Here is a 21327-nt window from a genome sequence, read left to right as displayed (position 1 = left end):
AAGCCACAGTCTCACGACTCTGAAAATAAAGGTGCTAAAATGAATCGGGCCATAATTAATCCTTTTTTTTTTTTTTTACACCTTTTACTACACCTATGCTATTGTGAAGAAAGCTGTTCCCAAGTTATATGACTAGCCTGTCACTCGCCTTAATCAGTTCAGCCACTCCTTATCTCTACCTGCCCATAAGCACAAGCTCTTTACCAGTCTTTCACTACAAAGCTTGTCCCTGGGCTACCGCCTGATTTTACCTTTGCTTTAGAACCTGGTTCCTCACTGCCTGTCTGCTTTTGAGCTCACAAAACACCTACATAAACTCTGACAAGGCACATTATTTACAACCCAATTAGGACCTGACTGTGCAAATTCAATTATGGCATGTCTCATTTCTGTCGAACACACTCCATACATGGCATCCATATGGATGAACTTCCAGCCACCACTTGAGATCAGATTTCCCAACTCAAATATATGTTACTGCACCACCTATAGTAATAAAGCAGATAAATGGTCTCTCCATGTACCTCATACCCTGGGTACAATATAGCAACCCTATTAGAGGCAGTGTTGTAAACATTCAGGCAAACTGGTGCACACCTCACTTTCAGTGTATTTCAAAATGACACGAGGAAATTGTGCAAAGCACCAATGAGGCAAAAGATTAATTATAAAGACACGTTACTAATCACTGTCTTTTAAAAAAAATCTGCATCCACACAGCTGACAATGGGCCAAGACATTGTTTTTGCACTGGTTTATATGCAAACTAATTTTCTCTTCACTTCTTTTCCAGATCTAATTATTTGTTTTAGTCCATCATCAGTGCAAATTTGCAGGTTCAAAAGGTTTTGATGTTTGAACAAATTAAGTATTTTTGCAGTCAGGGTCTCAAAAGTTCATTAAAAAGTGTTTAAATTATGACCTACACAGTATTTAGGTTTCCTCTCATCTTCTAAGGAGGCCAACTGGGGCCAATTGGCCAAAACACCCGGCTGGTCGGGACCACCACGGGAGCCCGGTTCCTCACTCCCCTTAACGAAGAGCCATTAACAATCAAAGTCTTAACGGCCCTGCAGCTTAACGAGGGGACTTAACGAGCTTCTTAATGAAGCCCCAGCCATCATTACCACAGTGAGTGGTGGCAGCACTGATTGAAAGCACTGCTCAGAGTCATTCTGAAGCAGGAGAGACGAGCCTAAGGAAACCAAATCCATTTAAGGCTGACCTCTCACCCTTATCTGTTCTTCCAAGATTAATAGGAAAGTAGAATAAGGGAATGCATTTAACCACATAATGGCTATGGCTAATTTATGGCTACAGAAATGTGTGAAAATAACCAAACAATTTTATATATAACACAACTTGCTATCACCATATTTCACATCAGAATGATATGACATCTCATAACTCGTACATTTCATATCCCTCTGATATACCATCAAATATATCAAGAGCCAAACAATATGAAGCCACTGGCCACAAAAGCCAAATTTACTGTTGTGTCACCTCTGCTTGCAGAATGATTTCAGCCTGATAAGCTGCCATTCCCATTTTCTTCACCGCCTCTTGTGTATGCAACACCCAGCCTCCCCAGACTCCTAAATCTCTTCAATTACTTATATTATCATAAGGTAATATGCTTATACTCATATACTCAATTTCACATTTTTGCAATAACCATAAATCATGAAGCGAGGAGGAAAAGTACTCTCTGCCAACCTCTAAATCACTTAAATAACTAATATCCCGTATACACAATTTCACATTTCTGCTGCACAATAAATCATAAAAACACCAGGAAAATGTGTTTTTTCCACAGCTGTGCATTAGCCTAATGAATGTGGATGTTATTCCCTACAACTTCAGTGTGTGTGTGTGCGTCTGCTGTGCTTGTGTGCTTTGAGGCTAAGATGGTGGTTAGGTTACAGTAATAGAAAAAAAAAAAGATAAAGTGCAGGAAATCAGGTGGCGGCTCACGTGAAATGCCGATAGGCGTACACCACCGAGCCCTGTGATTGGCAGTGGGGTTCAATTCCCAAACACATCGGGAAACGTCTGCAAGGTCACGCAGGCAGGTGTGAGAATACCTACCAGTCTCCTGTTGAAGCTGTAAGAGGGGAAGCTATTCATCTTGTGTATGGTGACTTCAAGAGAGCCAGAGGTCTATGGGACCACCCTTGCTCCAGCAGTCAAATTCTGCAGCAAAGCTGGATGAGGGTAAAAAGGGAGGGGTGACCGTTGGTGGGTGAGTGGGGAGGGGGGCAGCTGAGACTGAGCCAGTGTCAAGCAGGGCAGAGGGTAGAGGGTCGGCCAATCGATTTGGAGCAGGCCCACCGATTCGGAGAGATGTCTAAAGAAACGGGCCGATCAGGGAAAACGTCAGAAAAATTAATTTGGGACAGAGCCCACATGAGTTCAGAGAGCCCGTTTGAAATGAAACTATGCCTTGTGGCCAGCTTACCTACCACCGCAATATCATTAGTTTTGCTTGAGGGAATGTGTAAGCATTTATGTGTGCACGCAACTGTGCATGTGTGTCTTACTATACGTGACCGTTTTACCAACAGGCCTTCCAGGTGAGTATGTGAGTGTGCCGGCCCCAGTAACTTTAAAGAAAGAGGTGTAATGACTGCAAGTCTCCTTGTGCCCTGGCTGAACCTCCACTTGGCACAGTTCTAGCGCAGAGTGGACAGCGAGCCAAGGCTTGACTGAGAAAATGTGTGTGTGTGTGTCTGAGTCTGTGTTTGTGTGCCACTGAGAGCCTGTGGTGACTGACCTGGAGAGAGAAGAAACCATTGAGGGAAGGCCAGGAAGTGTGGGAAGGTTACTAAAACACAGCGCAGGGCTAAGGCCAGCATCTGCAAAGCACTAATAACTCAAATCAGTAAGCGTTGATGGCTCTGCCATCATCAGGTGTCTTAGCTGTCAGTCCCAAGAGGAGAGGAATGCAACTCCATCTCTGCTTGTGAGACGACAAAGGAGAGCAAAGCCTAAGTAAACCAAAAGAATAAAATACATTCAGAGCACAAACTGCATGTGAACACAGGCTTAGCAGGCCTGGTCTGTCCTATTCAATCCTCTGTGATACACAGAAAAATAAAATTTAGCCTTTGAGTCATTTATATAGATAATATTTTGCTCTCTTTAATATGAATGCTTCTGTTTTGCGTAATTGCCCACTAGTCTGCAGCATCGGTGTGCAGAACTATTTTTGACAACTCTCTTAAAACTCCTTGAGCTGCAGGACATTTGGTATTTAAATCTGTAAAGTATTGACCGGGCCAGCCCATAACACATTTTTTTCTTTTTGAGCCTTGTCTTGGTGCAGTTACTTGTGCATTTTGGATCATTATCCCATTGAAAGGTTCCACTTCTTGTTCGGCTTCAACTTTCAGACAGATGGCCTCACATAATCTTCAGGCGCTCAATCATATGATGGAGAATTCATAGTAGAATCAATGACTGCAAGCTGCCCAGTCCCAGAGGCAGCAAAGCAACCCCCAAAACCATCCCATTTCCACCATCATGCTTCACAGTTGGCACGAGCCGCTTCTCCTGAAAAGCTGTCTTTGATCTGTGCCAGACATGTCTTCTGTTACTGTGGCCAAACAGCTCAATTTTGAATGTGGCCGTCCAGAGTGCTTTATACCAAAAGGCCTGGTCTTTGCTTTAATGTTCACTGGCAAACATTTTGTTTAGCTTTCTTCTGGCGCACCTCCCATGCAGGTTAAATTATGTGCTTGCAAACTACAGTGTGCGCGTGTGTTGAATCTGAATCAAGAATCCACATTTCCAATGTGATTCAAATTTAACAGATCTGAAGATGTATTATGTGGGACACACTGGGCCATGTTTTTTTAATCTATTTAAAGTTGCAGTAGATAGAAATTTAAGGAAGGGAAGCAAAACACCAAAAAGAAAATTGAAAATGGATAGCCCTACTTCTGCAGCCGCCCCCTCTAACGTGTTTGTTCTAAGCCCCACCACATATGGGCGTGTTTGTCTTTGCTTTATACGTGCTAAAGTATGTCAGCGCTTACAGCTGGTGTGCAGGAAGTCTTTTTCTGTTTTTTTGTACAGTGACATCAAACAATCATGTGGCCTACACCGGCTTTAATTTATGAAAATGTAATTTTTATGTGTAATCTGATGACTGCACCACTGAGGACCAAGTAAGGATAAGTGGCAATGTATTTAATGACTATGAATTTATGAATAATTCCAAGTTTTGTGAGGAGTATCCTCAGGGATCCTCTTTACGATTGATTGGTTCAACCAATTTCATTTAATAAAAGCCTCTAAATTCAGGACCGTGTTGTCTCTTGTTGTTGACGTCTAAGTTATTGTGGGTTTTTCCTGCTAATCCATAATAAAATAAGCCATCACTACATCATCACCCACTAAAATGGGTTTTTACACCAGCAGCATTTAAATGCACAGTTGTTACCAGCGTCACACACAGACAAATCAGATTCAAAATGATAAACATAAGAATGAATTATGTCAGATTATGTTGTAGCCTGATCAGATCAGATCAGGCTACAACAGATCAGATATGCAGTATAGCGTCATAACTAGCTAAACAAACACATGATGCCCTAGTTGTATAACCGGGCATTAGTGGATTCAAACAGGATGTAATAATTCCTTAATAATCCCTAATAAATCACTGACCGTATTAAAATAAACCAAATAGACATTTCTGTGTTATATTTAAGTTAATAATAACACTGTATTGTAAATGTAAATGCAGGCATGTCGAAGGTGCCAGAGGAAGGAACACAACTATCATCTAGTCCACATGCCTCACAGTGGATTGATGGGGGATTATTACCAAACTAGGGGGATTACATAATCTGGCAAAAAAATGCTGTTTTATTGTAATTCGGTCATATCACCTGACAAGACAACTGCTTGTGCCTTGCCCCGTCACATTTGCAGCAATTATTTTGTAAGTCTTAACCAAACAACAACAAAAATAAGACAAGTTAATTATCCATAACTGTAAGCCAGAATCCCCACAAAGCCAATAATTGTCATGATGAGAAAACACCCGCTACTAGTCTCAAGCAAACCATTAGAACAGCATAAAACAACCGCAGCCACAACAAGAACGCAGGCAGTGTTTCACCCGGTGGGCCTCGCGCACACACACACACACACGCATCCAGGTGCGTGCCGATTTACACAGCGCTCGTTCGGCTGCCCTGCTCTCCTCTCTAATCAATGCAGACACACATAAGAACACCTTCCAATTATGCAGAGGCACTCAAACACAAGACCCAGCCCGCTTCCCAGAAATGTGAGCAGCATACAGCGAGACCCTCAGGAGCACTTGCAACTTCAGAAGGCGAAACCTTCGCATGGAGACGGGTTTGAAATTCCAGCTGAACTTTCAATCAAATCCGTGGAAATTCTCCATTTTTTGTTCGACGCTCTCAGGAAACATGTCAGACGGTATTGAAACGAGTCCCCTCTGGCTCCCTGTCTGTTTGTCTTGCGCCGAAATGAGGTTCAAACACGTCACGAGAAGCCGCAGTTAATTGTTTAGCATCGATCCGCCATCGATTGTGCATTGAAGTTTGGTTAGTGTCAGTCGGCGCGTTAATTCGGTTGTGTTGTGGACACGCTGCCCTGTTCCCGTTTGATCTAATATAACCTGTCTCTGGAGGGCATGCTGTGTGGCCTCGAAGAACGCAGAACAGTCCTCTGTCACACACACACACACACACTTCCTCCTGCTCGCACACTTCCTAACAGAGCATTTATTATTCATCATTATTAGACTTTTCCTTTAGCACGATAAGCTACTCAATGCATCTCGCCACTGTTGTCTTCCTCTGCAATACATTATTCAGGACAAAACTGTGCTTTTAGCCTCGGAGTATGCAAATCCCACTTTTGATTATCATAATCAGCTGATGTATGAGAGCGAGAGTGCGTGTATGTGAGTGTGTGTGGCGGCTAGTCAGATGATTGTTTGTGTTTTATTGCTTCAGTGCTCCACTCTAGTGTTGTATACTTCACATCATATTTTTTAGCCGAGGGAGACGAGCTTGGAAAAGGCCACTGGAGGCTTAACTCAGTGCTGTACATTTAAAGGGCAAATCGCCCACATATATGCCACCGCGTGCCACTGCCAAGAGGAATGGTTTTTACCAACTTGGGACTAAGGAGTCTGCGTGCATTTGTGTGTGCGTAAAGTGGGCAATAATGAAGGGAATTTTCAAGCTCTGTTTATCATCCTTTTTGTTGCAGTTACTGGTGTCGAGCTGAAAGGATTGCCTGAGTATGGCTGACAACGTCTCACACGTCAATAAAGAATATATCACAAGAAAACTTGAATAAGTTGAATCATAGTGTTACTATATTGATAGCGCCCTGCGTTTTTCTTTGAGATACAGATGGTGTATCTGCACCACGAGAATCAGGTGTTAGTCAAGTGTTCGTTTACTCAATATACATAGAAAGCATAATTCTTTTCAAGAATAATACATGATGTTCTCACAATTGCTCTTAAGATATACCAGTAACAGAAACAGGAGATACAATATAGCTTTTAAAGTGTATGTGTTGTTTGGGATGTAACCAGCTAGTTGACCAGTTAGATTAAAAGGTTTCCAGTTCAAAGGCGCACTGGCATATTTTAAGACATCTAAGAAGTCAAATCACCAGTTAACCTAACCCCACTAACTGCATGTCTTTAGGGAAGACCTGGGGGAGAAAATGCCCGTTTGTTCAGGCTTGCTACTCAGGATGCATTAAAAAAAAGTAACATGAGTGCCCCTGTGTGATTCTATCCTCATCTTCCCTCCTGTGCTGTTCTCATCTTCCTCCTCGTTCACCTCTGTTCCCCTCTCCCATCTGTGGCCAGCTCCAACCAGCTCCCTCTGCCCTCCCTCCCACGGCCTCCTGCGTATCTCACGCCGACCTTAATCTCATCTCCTGACATGCCCTCGCCATGCACCCCCTCACCTTTGTAACCGAGCCTTTTGCCCGCCTCACAGAATTTTCACACCAGCTGTGCGTCAATAAAGAGGAAGTATTCAAAGAAATGCACGTGGAGATCTGTTTTTCGTTTGATCACAAATCACATAATAAATACAGTTTTTATCATAAATTTTTAGTTTTCAAGCCTTAAATTAACTGAATCTTAGTTGTCTGTGTAGGTTCTCAGTCATTGAGGTCATGGTAATCTAAGAAAAGCGACTGAACGTCTTTAAGTTTAAGTTAACTTAAAGACGTTCAGTCGCTTTTCTTTCCAAACACGTTAGACAAATCTTAATTGCTATTAACTACAAGTCTCTAGTTATAAGAAAATCTTGTTTTGAATTCTCAAAGTTCAGCGTTTCTGCCACTGCCATAATGTCTTTTGAAAGACATAATGTCTTTTGAAAGACATTATGTCACAAGTGATGTGTGGATTCAACTAAATAAATAAGTCACAATTGAACCATGCAGCAGAGAAACCACACCCCACAGTGTAACCTTTTTATGTTTTATGTTTTGCTCTAAAACTGACTATACTTTCCAAAAACAAGCATCATGCTGGAACTAGCAATTTAGACCATAAATGTATTAGGAGTGAGCTTACTGAGATGGAAAAATCAATTTCCCAGAATTTCTTGGGAATTTTTTTCTTGTTGTTTTTTGTCCAATGTTAGTCATTAAAGCTCATACATGTTTAACCTCCTAAGACCCCAACTCTTCCACGGCATGCATTTTCAATTTCTCTTTGGGCATATTGGGACCCGATGACTGTAAAAACAAAGAATTACCAAATTTTTTTTACTGTATTTTTGTTTTTAAGAAAAATAAGAGCCACATATGAGGATATTTGTTTAAAATTTTGATAGAACAGTAGCAGTATAATGTCCTCGTAAGTGGATATCAGGCCCATGTAGAGCAAAATTGAGTATTTTGGTCTAAATAACCCAAATTGTGATGTCCACATATGTGGACGCCAGGTCCTAGGAGGTTAAAGCACTTTGAACTGGTTTGACTTTTCAGACCCAGAAGCTGCTCCCATCTTCTTTATACAGTGTATATAAGTCTTAAACATATCATGGACCCACATTTTACAACTCTTACAGTCTATCTTCTTTACAGACCAACAGCGCTGCTTGAGTAGCTGTGGGCTTGTTTGGCACACGATAAAAGTGATTCATTTTCTTTTTAGGTCAACAAAACCTGACTGGAGTAGACTTGTGTGTGGCCAGTTACTGTAGAAATGAATGTCCTGATTGTGAGGAAATGTGTAAGACGTTTTGGGGATGGCAGCTTTGCTGCTTTAACAGTAACGTGGCCATCTAGGCTAAGGAAGCTAAAATTCAGTGCTCATGCAACAACCTCGTTTACAAACAGCATTAATGTTCACATGAATAGAGATGTGCTTTTTTAATTTAATGCTTTAATATTAGTAATGTGTTAATGTTACGGGTTTACAGGTGCAAAAATCAAATTTGAGCAGCCAACAGGTTCACAGCAGGATGACTTCTTTCACTGTAACTACCTCCTGTTCTTTTCTCTCACTCAGTTCCTTTCAGTCATGTGTCGTCTCCTCTTCTTTAGCCTCTTCTGCCCTCCACTGTTGCCCATGCCCTCAGCTCTCTGACTCATGGGCTCCTTCAGGGCCACGGGGAGAAGTGGAGCGCACAGTCTAGGCCAAAGCATAAATATTAGCTCAAGGTCACGGTCACAGAGCTCACACTGGGCTATGCATAATCATGAATTCAGCTCCTGCACAGCCTTCTTCCCTTCATACTCCACCACTTAAACTCTCACTGTATTTCTCACCACTGACACGACTAACCTTGTAGGGTTAACCTCAGGTGATGGAGTATCCCCGGCTCTAATTTTTTGCTTTATTTTAGGCCGTTACACTCCTTTACGGGTTGTTAAGGTTACACAAATGCTAGCCGATATTTCTGGGGTTACCTCCAAATGTATTTTTATATTAAGTTAAAAATGTTCTGGATGTATTCTAAAGGGGGCTCATACACTCCCTGAGATAAAATACTGCCATCTTCACATCCGGGAGAATGATGCTTTAAATTCAGATACTTGCTTTGCTGATTTGTTCGACATTATCCCGAGATGAAACAGGGGCTATAAAGGGAGCAGGGAGATTGGAAGTAAAAGAAGAAAACGGCGGGCTGTGTTTCCTTTGAATTCCATCTTTAATAGACTCCACATCCTCTCCTCTTTTCTTCCTCTTCTTTCCTCTCCCGTAGCCTTGTTCCTTCCCTCCTCCTGTCTATTATTTTCTCTATGTGATCCTGCACCCACTCAGCACTGAGACACATTTAAATCTGGCCTCCACAGGGGCTTGCAATAAAATGGTATTTAACTGCATCCTCAATTCCCTCCTCTCTCTCTCCTGCTCTCTTGTATTTTCCTCGTTGTAAACCCTGCACGTCCCTGCACTGATGCCCTGCCTCTTTTCATAACCCTCTCCTCGTCTCCTTCCTTCCTCCCGACTCGCTTCAGGCCTCGACGGGCTGCGAGGTCAGCTTCAGAGACGCGTGGTCCTTCCCCCTCCTCTCTTTTTCCTTTAACTGTCTCACACGTTCTTCCCATCTACCAATTGTCAGCCATTAACCTTTCCTCACTTTCCACCACTTTCATTTTTCCCCTCCCTCCCTCTGCTCCATATATCCTCACGCCATTAACGCCGCCGTACAGCCCCCTCTCTGTAGTCTCTCCTACTTTCCCCCTGCACATCATCCCCTCTTTGTCCTGCATGGTAATCTCGCTCTGCTCTCCCTCGTTGTCTCACCCTCCCCTCTTCCCTCCCTCCCTGCACTGTAGTCACTCTCTAATTGCTGTCTCACCCCTGCTGTGCTCGGACCCGGAGGCTAAATGATTTCTACAGGGAGACTGCAAGCACAGGAAAACGCCGAGTCCTTTTTTTTTAATAACTATTGATGAGTGTCTTGTCAGGAGGCAGTTGTGTGTGTGTTTACAGTTACAATTGGCCCTCCTATTGGCACCATCACACGCTCTTCTCATCTTTTGTCTGCCTCTCCATGCCTCTTTCCTCTCTCATTCCTCCAGACTCATGAGAGAGCCTTTTATCTGCACACTTTTATTTATAACTTTGAAGCATGGCTCATGAGTTTTCTGTGTGATGTGTTTCTGCAGCGACGGAGTGTGTTTTACCTATTCTTGATACAAATGTGTATTTAGAATCTACAAGTATGCGCGTGTTTGTCTATTCCACAACTTCTATGCATGTCAGGGATGGAACGAAGTGTCTGTTTACTGCAGAAGTAGTGAAACTTTCACTTCAGGCACACATATCACGTGTGCAGTAGAGTTCATTAAGTAGGACCCAGTTGTTGACACATAGAGAAACTTTTGTTCGACTTTGATTTAACAAAAATCAACTACTGAAATCCAAAAGCAGAGAGACAGCAGGAGGAAAACAAGGAATACAAGCCACCACAACCTGACAAAAGACCAAGACTGACACACACACACACACACACACAAAGCGAGGGATAACAAGGCACAGGTGAACTCATTTGAGACACGGAAAGAGAGGATTGAAGTAAAAACAGAAAACCACATGAGGAAGTAAACTTTAAAAAAAGAAGCTAACACTAACAGAGATAACGAGAATAAACTCAGACAATGGGAAATGCAGAAAAAGAGAACACAGGAGGCACACGGAGAAGAAAGACGCATAGGAGGAGCAAAATAAGAACTGAGCTTTACGATAATAAGCAAGGATCAAAAACAGACGGTGGTGAAATGCAGGAATAGTACAGTGAGAAGTATTGCGTCACATATAAAATTACAGTTAAGATTCTAACATTTCAGGCCAAATTTGATCCAATGAAATGTTTCCCACGAGTCCACGCCTACGCTACTTGAATCCATTAGCAGTAAAATACATACTATCTTTATATTTGTTTACCTTGTGTTTGTATGTAGAACCTGTGAGATACCCAGTAACTAAAGCTGTGAAATACAGCGATCGTGGCTCAGGGTGTTCGTCTTGTAATCGGAAGGTTGCCGGTTCGAGCCCCGGCTCGGACAGTCTCGGTTGTTATGTCCTTGGGCAAGACACTTCACCTACCGCTTACTGGTGATGGCCAGAGGGGCCGATGGCGCAATATGGCAGCCTCGCTTCTGTCAGTCTGCCCCAGGGCAGCTGTGGCTACAACTGTAGCTTGCCTTCACCAGTGTATGAATGTGAGAGTGAATGAATAGTGGTATTGTAAAGCGCTTTGAGGTATCCTGAAAAGCGCAATATAAATGCAATCCATTATTATTTATTATTATTAAAGCTGTGAAATACACTGCTGAAAAAAGATGAAAGGAACACGTTTTAATCACAGTGTAGCATCGACTCATTTAAACTTGTGAGATATTGATCTGGTCAGTCATGTATCAGACGGGGTTGTTAATCAGTTTCAGCTGCTTTGATGTTAATGAAATAACAACAGGTGCACTAGAGGGGCAACAATGAGACAACCCCCAAAACAGGAATGTTTTTTACAGGTGACATTTTTCACTAGTTTTGCTTTTGGCTAGGGTGTCACTACTGGTAGCATGAGGTGATACCCGGACCCTAGAGAGATTGCACAGGTAGCCCAACTACAGGATGGCACATCAATACGTGCCATAGCCGGAAGGTTTGCTGTGTCTCCCAGCACTGTCTCAGGAGCATGGAGATTTCCGGAGACAGGTAGTTACTCGAGGAGTACTGGACAGGGCCGTAGAAGGTCCTTAACCAATCAGCAGGACAGGTATCTGCTCCTTTGTGCCTTTTGTAGCACTGCCAGAGCTACAAAATGACCTCCAGCAGATCACTGATGTGAATGTCTCTGACCAAGCAATCAGAAACAGACATCATGAGTGTGGCGTGAGGATCCGACATCCTCTAGTGCGCCCTGTGCTCACTGCCCAGCACCGTGGTGCCAGATTAGGATTTGCCACAGAATACCAGAATTCTCAGCTCACCACTGGCAAACTGTGTTTTTCACAGATCAGAGCAGGTTCATGTGACAGATGTGACAGGCAGAAAATGTTTTGCTGCCTGTTACTTTGTCCCTGGAGGGACACAAAGACCTCTGCAGGCTAGGCAACGGCAACTTGACTGCCATTAGGTATCAGAATGAGATGCATGACCCTACCCTGGTGCAGTGAGTTCTGCGTTTTTGGTTCATGACAATGCCCGGCCTCATGTATGCCAGCAAATCCTGGAGGATGAAGGAACTGATACCTCGACTGGCCCCTGGTTCGGTCCGTCTAACGCCACCAGGTTGCATCTCAGACCGTCTAGGAGCTCAGTGATGCCCTGATCCAGAACTGGGACAAGATCTCCCAGGTCACCATCAGTTGTCTCGTCAAGGCCACACAAACCATTTTGAGTTGGTGCAATGAAATTTTGGTAAAATGGACTAAATTGCTTCATTTTTTTCACTTGCATTCTTTTGTTTCTAACACATTACTTAGTCTATATCGGCATAGATATCCAGCATGATTGTTCTATGGAGAAATAAAGTGCTTTCAAAATGTTTGAGCAGCATAGTTTTATCATAAAAGAGAAATACTGCATGCAGCTGAATGAATGTACTTGTAGCTAATGAGGAACAAGCTTTGCAAGAGTGAAAATGAGAGAAAAAGCATGCACACTAAGAATTAACTTCGTATGACAACCTCATTCTCACCATTGCATCACACCGAGGATTTCCTACAAGCGCTTCTCCAATATCTCGTGTGCGCATGTTGCACCCAGAGGCTCAGGACTTATCAATAGCAGGACAGTCGGTAACTAACTGTTTTATTTATATATCTTAAGATGCCCCGAGGCAGGGGGAATCTTTTAAATGCACTTTGCAGAGCAATTTTTAGTAGTGAATGCTAATGATTCAATATAATGATGCTGCTAAGTATACACTACTGTGAGAAATGACTGGTATTGTTCAGCATGTCAGGAGCTAAAAGTATCTAATTACTATTTCACACTGATGCCTACATGTTATAGATTCCTGCCATGCCCTAGTGTGAGCGCCATGTATAGTACAGACAGCAATGTTAATTGCGTATTACCAGCATATTTCACTAACTATGAATTATGTATGCTCATGATGATGTAAATGATATGCTAATGAGGACGATAGCCTAGGTCCATTTCCTGTTGCGCTGGTGAATTATATATGCACGTTCACCAACACACCAGGTCTCACATATGCTTACGCTGTTATCGGGGTGAAGACGGGGCAAGAAGGAATTTCCTAACAGAGAGGAAGAAGCTGCTGTATATGTCACGTTTTCTCCCCGCATGAGGTGTTAGGGAGTTTGCATTTCAGCAGCGAGAGAGTAAGGGGAGAAGAAAAGCTAATCAGAAAAGGGGCGTTTTTTTCTTTCTTTTTTTAATCCCAGCTCTGCTGAGGCGCCTTTTCTCCTCAAGAAAAATCTGTGTTTCTTTCACACAGCCTCTGCAATCACTTGAAACCCCATTACAGACCATGTGACAGCATCAATTAAATTCACAATTATCATGGGGCAGAGACACTCCACTGTGAGAAAATATAGTAACATGGCAGCGTCTGCAAGTGTGCACACGTGTTTTTGTGTGCCTGTGCATGCCCTTGTGTGTGTGTGCAGGCCTCTGCATGGGTGTAAGAGAGACATAAAGAGCGAAAGGGTGTTTGTAGAGAGCAGAAAACTGACTCAGACAGACTGCTGAAAACACCTCTTGCCCTTTTAGGCAACTCTAGTGAACCTGAACAACTCTCCAAAAGCAATATGCCACAGTAAACAAAAACTTGCATCTCTGACAGTGCAGAGATATTTCAAGCAACAGCTGACGGATAGTTGGAGGCTCAGCGACTGCTTCATTTTATATTCTTTTTAGATTGATGACCAGATTAGCACTTTTTGTGACAGAGCTTCTGAAAGTTTGAAATCAGAGGAAGTGCTCATAAATGTCCATTCAAAACTGCGCCCAGCGCTGTGTCCACAGAGTTGCCCCCTCCACCCCACCCACACCACCAATTCATTATCAGTTTAGCAGCAGGGCCTTTGTCTCCTATTGACATCACAGATTAGACTCTTGGCTCTAGTTTCCAGCTTTAGTGGAGATTTATTTGGAACAAACTGTCCAAGATCACACAAAAATCCAGCATGAATCGATGTCACAAGGCGTATTTTAAAGCAAGCCCGCAGAAAAACACCTTCACGTGACCACGATTTGCGTAAGGACAGTGTAGTTGGTTTTAGGCGAGATGCGTTGTTTTGAAACAGAGGCAACAGTATTTGCAGCTGACTGAGCCTGATTTTGGACTGGGCTAGGTCTGGCAGGTGGAGCTGTTTTGGCCTGCACAGTCAATTTCTTCACACTTCTCCATTAAAACACAATCAGGCCCTCGATAGGGTAAAAAAAAAACCACACAAAAAAACCCCCGACAAGTGTGCATTGATCTCTCTACCTATAGAGCTGGCCTACACTGGGCCAGAGCGGGAGATTAAAAATTCATAAGCGTATTAAGATCTATAAGAGCATTATACATGTGTGCCGCCACTTGTCTCATACAGTAGGGAACTAATCATACGCATCTCTAACCCAGTACACACACACACACACAAATACACACACAAATACACAGTCACAATAGTGTTCTGGGTGTACTCCAAGTGTCAGCACTATCATATGGGCATGTGTGTGTGTATGTGTGTGTGTGTGTGGCCTGGCGTTGTTCCCTCCTTGAGTGCCATACAATGTGCTGGCATAAATACCTGCTTGACACAGCAGATTGGCACTAATGGCTTTACACGCAGTGCCATCTGTAAGCTGGACCGTTGGCTCTTACATCTTCTCCAGTGCTTCCCAGCATTCCACTCAGACCTTCATCAGTCACAGCACAAAGCAAAAAGAGCCACATTAAATATTAGCTAAACATCAGGGAGGCTTGCTCACAAAGCCCGCGAGGTCCTGCCCATCTGCCCGCACCTGGATATTAAAACCTAAAGATCCGATGTGATTTGGGTCCTTTCAGTCCAACGCACCTCCCGCTGAGCTGAAGCTCTGAACTTGAAGCGCTCACACACACAAACACGCACACCGGTTTCTCACAGCCTGCAGCAGTCACACGGGGATCATTACTATTCATTTGCTCAGCAAACTGGCCACACAGGCTTATAAATTAGCTCATCTACCGCAGCTGGGTACTGAGACAGTTGGCGCATGCTGAGGACTGAGAGCGCAGCCATTACAGTGCAGGGCTCCGAGACACCTTCTGTCCACTCGACGTGACCTCTTCCACGCTCGTCTGCTCACTCTTTAAAAAAAGGGAGAGGGGAGATGTTTGTGTGTGTGCGTGTGTGTGTGTGTACTGGTCAAGACACGGTTAGTCAGTGATCTAAATAAATTGCAGACCTGAGCAATAGGACTATGGCCCCGCATGTGTTGCGCTGAGGGCGAATGCGGTAATAAATCCTGTCAAAGCAAGTATAAATCAGTCTGAATGAAATAGCATTAGGAGGATCTTGCAGGCCTGAGACCAAGAGCGAGGATAGCTGACAGGGCTGACCTACAGGGAAATGAGGGAACACTCGGACTACTGTCTTGCTCTCTGCCTTCCGGGTAGGATCAATGGTGGAAGGAAAAAGTAAAGCTATTAATTCTCCTGGATATGTCAATTCCCATTGGCTGCTGTAGATTGGTTGTGATCATGACGAGCCCCCTGGGCTCACCGGATCGGGGGCTTTTGTTGCGCCTCGGTACTTCATAGATTCATTGGCGTTTTTACAGCTACCTGGAAGGTACCATATTGGAGGAAAGTAAATCAATTCCAATTGCGAGATTATAACGATGCACAAAAAAAAAAAAAAACTTGGAGCGTGACTATGGGGCTAAAGTATGCTAATGATCTCTTGTACGAGATGTGTAACTGAAACGAGGACCTTGGGTTAAATAAGCCATGTAAGAGACTTGTAACAGTGTCTTAAATATCCATAAAACATTCATAAAACAGTTCACAGCCCTTGTAAATGATGAAGGAAGTTTTTTCCTTACCCGGCCGATGAGCACAGGTTCCGGCCCGGCGTATTCTTCGATCACAAAGAACTGGTTCCAGATCCAGCTCCTCCTGCTGCGAGACCGTGACCCCTTCACCTCCATGCGATCGCGCTCCTCCTCTTCCACCTCTGACTCTGCTTCTTCAAATACGAGGCCCTTTGCGTTTTTGGGATCCGCGCCGTGCGTCTTGGCGTCTTCCCCGACGCGGCTCCATTCGTGAGCAGGGTGGAGCCTCAGGACATGACTGCTGTTGACAAGTTTGTTGTCTTCATCTGCGGAGTACTGAGCTGTGCTGAGATCTGTTTGAGCAGTGTGAGCTGACTCTGTTAATGGGTCTCCACGGGACTCTGCTGCTCTGTTCCCCGGTCTCACTCCCAGGGGTTGCATTGTCAGCACAGACGGAGAAGACTCATTTGTTTCGGAGGAAACGTACAGCGGGAGATGTTTTGTCGATGTGAATGGCCGTTCTGTTTGGCTGATCATTACTTCCTTCTCAGGGCTCAAACTGACCTCGCTGCGAGGTGTTGACAGGAAACGAGCAAAGTGTTTGCTCTTGCTATCGCCGCTATCTGAACCCTGTTTTCCCAAGTTGTCCTGCCCTTTACTTAAAGCTGGCTTGACTTCACTTAGCGGATTAATACGAGTGTCAGGGCCCCGGTCCCGATTAAAATCTGTAGTGGCGACTGGGCTCGAATAAGGAAATGCAGTCTGATTATCATATCCCACATGAGACTGAGTGACAGCTATATCTTGTCTCGGCACTTTCTGAGGCTCTAGCTGTCCGTGATTAACGTCAATCAAATCTCGCTTCCTGCTCCGGCTGCCCTTGCTCGGAAAGCTCAGGCTGGGAACGCTCTGCATTTGGGAATTGACAATCCTAACCAGGTTGTCTTTCGAGAGCAGCTTCAGCACCCCGTAACTGCCAGTGAGGTTCAGCTTTCGGCTCGAGTCTATGCTGAAACCTTTCCCCGGCACGCCCGTAGTATGGACGCTGAAATCAGGCCTGCCTTTGGACCTGGAGCCAGATTTAAACTTGGTTTTATTAGAGTGAAGATCTGGCTTATGATGAACTGTGAACGTTTTCTCTGACCTCCCTGTTTTGGAAGAGTCAGCATTCTTGGTGTTGTTTTTGACTTTCTTCCCATCCTGGGTAAACTCCTTGCTAGCGGCCAATGTGCGCGGGGCCACAGAGTCAACCTCGCGCTTGGGCTTGAAAGTTTGTCTCTCCTTATTAGCTACAGATGGGGCAGGATGATTCTGCAACATCTTGGAGTAAGAAAAAGATCCGGCGTCGCTTGCCTGCTCGTGGCTAATCAGGTTTCGAAGAGTAACCACGGGCATTGCATTCGAATCCGCGTTCACGTCCATAGAACGGCTCTCCCCCAGCTTCACCACGTGCGATCCGCCCACTCCTCTCCTCCGTAAAATTTTACTGGCTGAGGCACCTCTCGTAAGCCCCTCCCACAGACACAAGGACACCAAGAAGAGAAAATTTCTCGTAATCATCTTGTCTTGTGGTGAGATGTCCTAATTGGAGACAGGTTTGCTTTGAGGCAGGCCTTGTTTTCCGCTTGTCTTCATTCTCTCCTCTCCTTTCCCTCTCCTCATGCCCTTCCTCTCACTCTCCCATTATATGCCCTTCACACCGAGCTGGAGGGCAGGTGTCAGTCACTCCTCCTCTCCTTTTTGTTCTGTTTTTTCCAGCTGCCTGATATCTCCCTCTATCTCACCAAGTTTCTCTCCGCTGCTTTTTTTCCCTCCACTCCTCTCGTCAAGTGTCTCATTCAGTTTCCCGCCGAGGGTTGAACACCCTGAGAGAAAAGATAAAGATAATTAAGTTAAAGCTTTAATCATTGCACTGCGTTAATTAAAAGTGGAGAGGCACAGACAGGTAGAAGAAGTCACTGACAGGCAGGACAGACCTTTTAACGGTGCAGCAATCACAATTTCACAAAGACCTTTTTTAGGGCAAGAACGCAATTCAATTTATAGCTTCATAATCGCTGAAATGTTTTTATGCGAGACAGACAGGGATAAAGCTATCACCGATTGTATATGGAAAGGTGATAGAGTAACTCTTATTGCTCTGAGCATTTATTAATGGGAACAACTGTCAAGGATTTCAGACTGCAGTGGAAGGAGACCAGCTATGACATGAAGTTAGATTCATGTTATATTAATATGTGATTAATTACCCCGATTGATACTATCTTTTGAGCAGTCAGTTAACATTTAAATTCAGATGCAAGCCGTAGACGTGGATGCACTTTGTTGCATGTCGGGCCTCGAGCGATCTAAAAGGTTGGTAAACATCTGAATCTCAGCATGTCTCTCAAGCACTCAAGCCTCAAATGGAAATCCTACGCCAAATCAAAATGTCAGATATCAATCAGTGTGCTTGTTTAAAGATAAGAGCAGGAGCCCTTCAGTAGTGTTTCAGTAACATCAGCCTACGCATCTGACAAGTCAATAATGTGACTATTTCCCAGATTGCATTAACATAAAAACCTTTTTATTGCTACTACGCGTGCAGAGGCAGACGAGCATGTGTACAGTGTAATTCAACTCCAAATGCCAGTGATTCGCTAAAACACTTTCAAGATGTTGGAGAAATCGCGTGAGATAGAACAACGGTCAAAACCAAAGCAGCGGGGAGTGATGCAACATTTTAGTTGCTGGTATGCTGCTCTGACACAACAATTCAGTCGTGTCAATTCAATAGGCATCTTTGATAAATCCCATAGACTGTATATAAAAGATTGACACAGTTGTGTCACTTTAGCATTATTATTGTTTGATTGTTTTTTTGTTTTGTTTTGTTTTGTGTGTGTGTGTGTGTGTGTGGGGGGGGGGTATTAGTTATTATATGTTAGGAAGATTAGCAAGCTGGATCCATAAATCCATATTTGATTCACACAAACAAACAAATGATTAAAACACTTCTAAATATTTGACTTTCTCTGACCAATAATTGGAGCTAAAACTTCTATCACTTTATAACTGGATCAATTATACATTAACAATAACAGACAAAAAGGAATAAACAGAGCCAATAGGTCCAACTCGGACATTAAAGACAGGGCTATAAAGACCAAGACTGCATTAAAAAATGGATATTTAAACATGTGAGTCTATGGGGACACCCCACGTGGACATCACGGCCACATTTCACAGCTTCTTGGTAAAATTCTCACATCTTTCAAACACTTGATCCCAAGTTCTTAACATCGTCCTCGAGGTCATTTTCTTTCTTCGGGATCATGGAAGACAAACTACAACAATTTTAAATCATGAATGGTAATCTCAGTAAACACGGAACAGACTGTGGAGAGCGTGTCCTTTTCAGTGATGTTGTCTTGTGGGCTAATCCAGCAAATGCTACAAAACTGCATTTAAAGTTTACACATGCTGTGTATGCTGTGTGTTGTGGATTAAGCAGTGGCAGTTTCCTCTTGCCCTGTGCAGTGTGGTGTGGTGTGTCTGCGTGTATGACACTTGCTCCGCTGTGGCACAGACAGACCCTGTCAGCACATTCACTGGGGCATGACTGAAGTTGGGATGTTCCTCCTGGAATAGTTTTCACCCTTTTCCTCTCTCATCTTCCTCTCAGCTTCCTGTCTCCCAGCACTCTCTTTCTCTAAGTAAACCTTTTTGATGAACTGTAGAGAGCACCCTCCCCCCCACCAACCACCCACCCAGTCCTCTGCTTTTTTTCCCACCTCTCCCACTCACCACCTGTCTCTTCTACGGCCTATCTATCTGTAAATATCCCTCTATCCACTCTGTTAACCTGCTATTGTTTTAGTATCGCGTCCTCTCCTCGCTCCCTTCCATCATCTCCTCCTCTCTCTCATTTGTGTCAATCACAGTGCTGTCACTGTGTCCCTCACCCTCACTGCACTCAGGCTTCAATCATTCAGCCAGTCTCCTTCTTGGGCCTCGCAGCATTGGAAGTGACAGGTGTCTCGCCGGATACCATGTTGATGACAGGCTACAACACCGTAATTGTGCATATAAATCCTGTCAACAAATTATCAAATGCAGCGAATAATATACATCCCGCACTTACACAAAGTAGCTGCAAAATGCTGGGGAGATTTTTACAGAATAATTCATGTATAAAGCGCTCGTTACCAAGGATGCGAGGCCGGGTATGGCCGAGCGTTATCTCAAATGTACAGCATGAGGAGGTGATCAGGGGTGAATTCAATGACAGAGCTCCGCTTCTCCCGGAGGAACTTATCAGCTGGGAGTTTGATGGCCAGGCAATCATTGCCACGGGCACCTTGTTAACAAGCCCGGGGCAGGTGGCGGGATGTGGGGCAGAATATCAACATGGCGCTCGCCAGCTGAGCACAAATTTAAAACATTTTCGCGTGGGAGGTTCTGTCAATGTGACGTTTTCCTTTGAAGCGCCACTTTCATTCTTCGATTCTTTTATCTTTTTACAGCATTTTCAAAAGGAGAGAATTCCCCCAGAACCGAGTCGACGCACTGATATAATGTATTGATCTATGTCACAGCCTTTCGCATTGTGCTGAGCACCTTGGGGAGAGCTTCTGTTATGCCATTAACCTGGGTGTATCAGCCTGTGCAGCTGTAAGTAAGGATAATTGGGTGCTGCAGTTTGAATCACAAGGGAGCTCATATTTCCTCATTAGAGTTTTATAATGTAATATGGCGAAACTGCTGTTTTCATCCTTGTGAAACCAGCATGGATCAGGACCGGGATCTCAACCATAGCCTCTACTAGGATTTCAGGAGTAAATAAGGATGATAAGGTCATACTGCTCGCTGCTTCAGGGAGCTCTGTCTTCCTAATTAGAGTTTTAGAAAATATATAGTTGAGGTACATTCTCAGAGTTTCCAACTGTACTTTATTCCTGCAGCAAGTTTCTCAGTGAACTGATTAATTGAGGCCATAAATATCTTAATTATTTTCCCTCTACTGGTCCCAGCCCACCTAAAACTCCAATGATCTTTTAGTTCGTTAGTATTGGAGGCAGATTCTTGCCATCGATTGCAAGCTGTCACCAACTTAACAAGACTGAAAATTTTAATTACGATTCCCCCTCTTGCTTTCTGTCTATCCTCTTTTTCTCCGAGTAGCCCCTGGAGAGGTAGAGCACCACCACAGGAGCAACACGGCCATCCAAGCCTTCTCCACAACCGTGAGCAAACCCAGACATGCCAAGCCCTGTTGACTAAACATTCTTTTTAAAAAACCTACTCATTTACATGCACGCAGAAACCTCACAAAGCCTTATTCATCCACGCTCTCTAATGCACAATTA

The 21327-nt window shown here is 43.9% G+C and overlaps 1 protein-coding gene across 4 annotated transcripts in view; it reads right to left on the bottom strand.

The window, feature by feature from the left end:
* Nucleotides 1-21327, bottom strand: part of cdh24b (cadherin 24, type 2b) — a 170674-nt gene that overhangs the window by 94598 nt on the left and 54749 nt on the right. For all 4 annotated transcript variants that reach the window (XM_085142077.1, XM_085142076.1, XM_085142079.1 and 1 more), the window contains one exon: nt 16031-17844. In XM_085142077.1, the coding sequence (XP_084998203.1) occupies nt 16031-17539 (1509 nt within the window). In that variant the 5' untranslated portion in view covers nt 17540-17844. The remainder of the gene's footprint in view (nt 1-16030; nt 17845-21327) is intronic.

The sequence above is a fragment of the Neolamprologus multifasciatus genome, chromosome 18 (assembly GCF_963576455.1).
Source record: "Neolamprologus multifasciatus chromosome 18, fNeoMul1.2, whole genome shotgun sequence".
Lineage (NCBI taxonomy): Eukaryota > Metazoa > Chordata > Actinopteri > Cichliformes > Cichlidae > Neolamprologus > Neolamprologus multifasciatus.
Note: the sequence above shows the minus strand (reverse complement) of the source record. Positions and strands in the feature narration are given on the sequence as shown.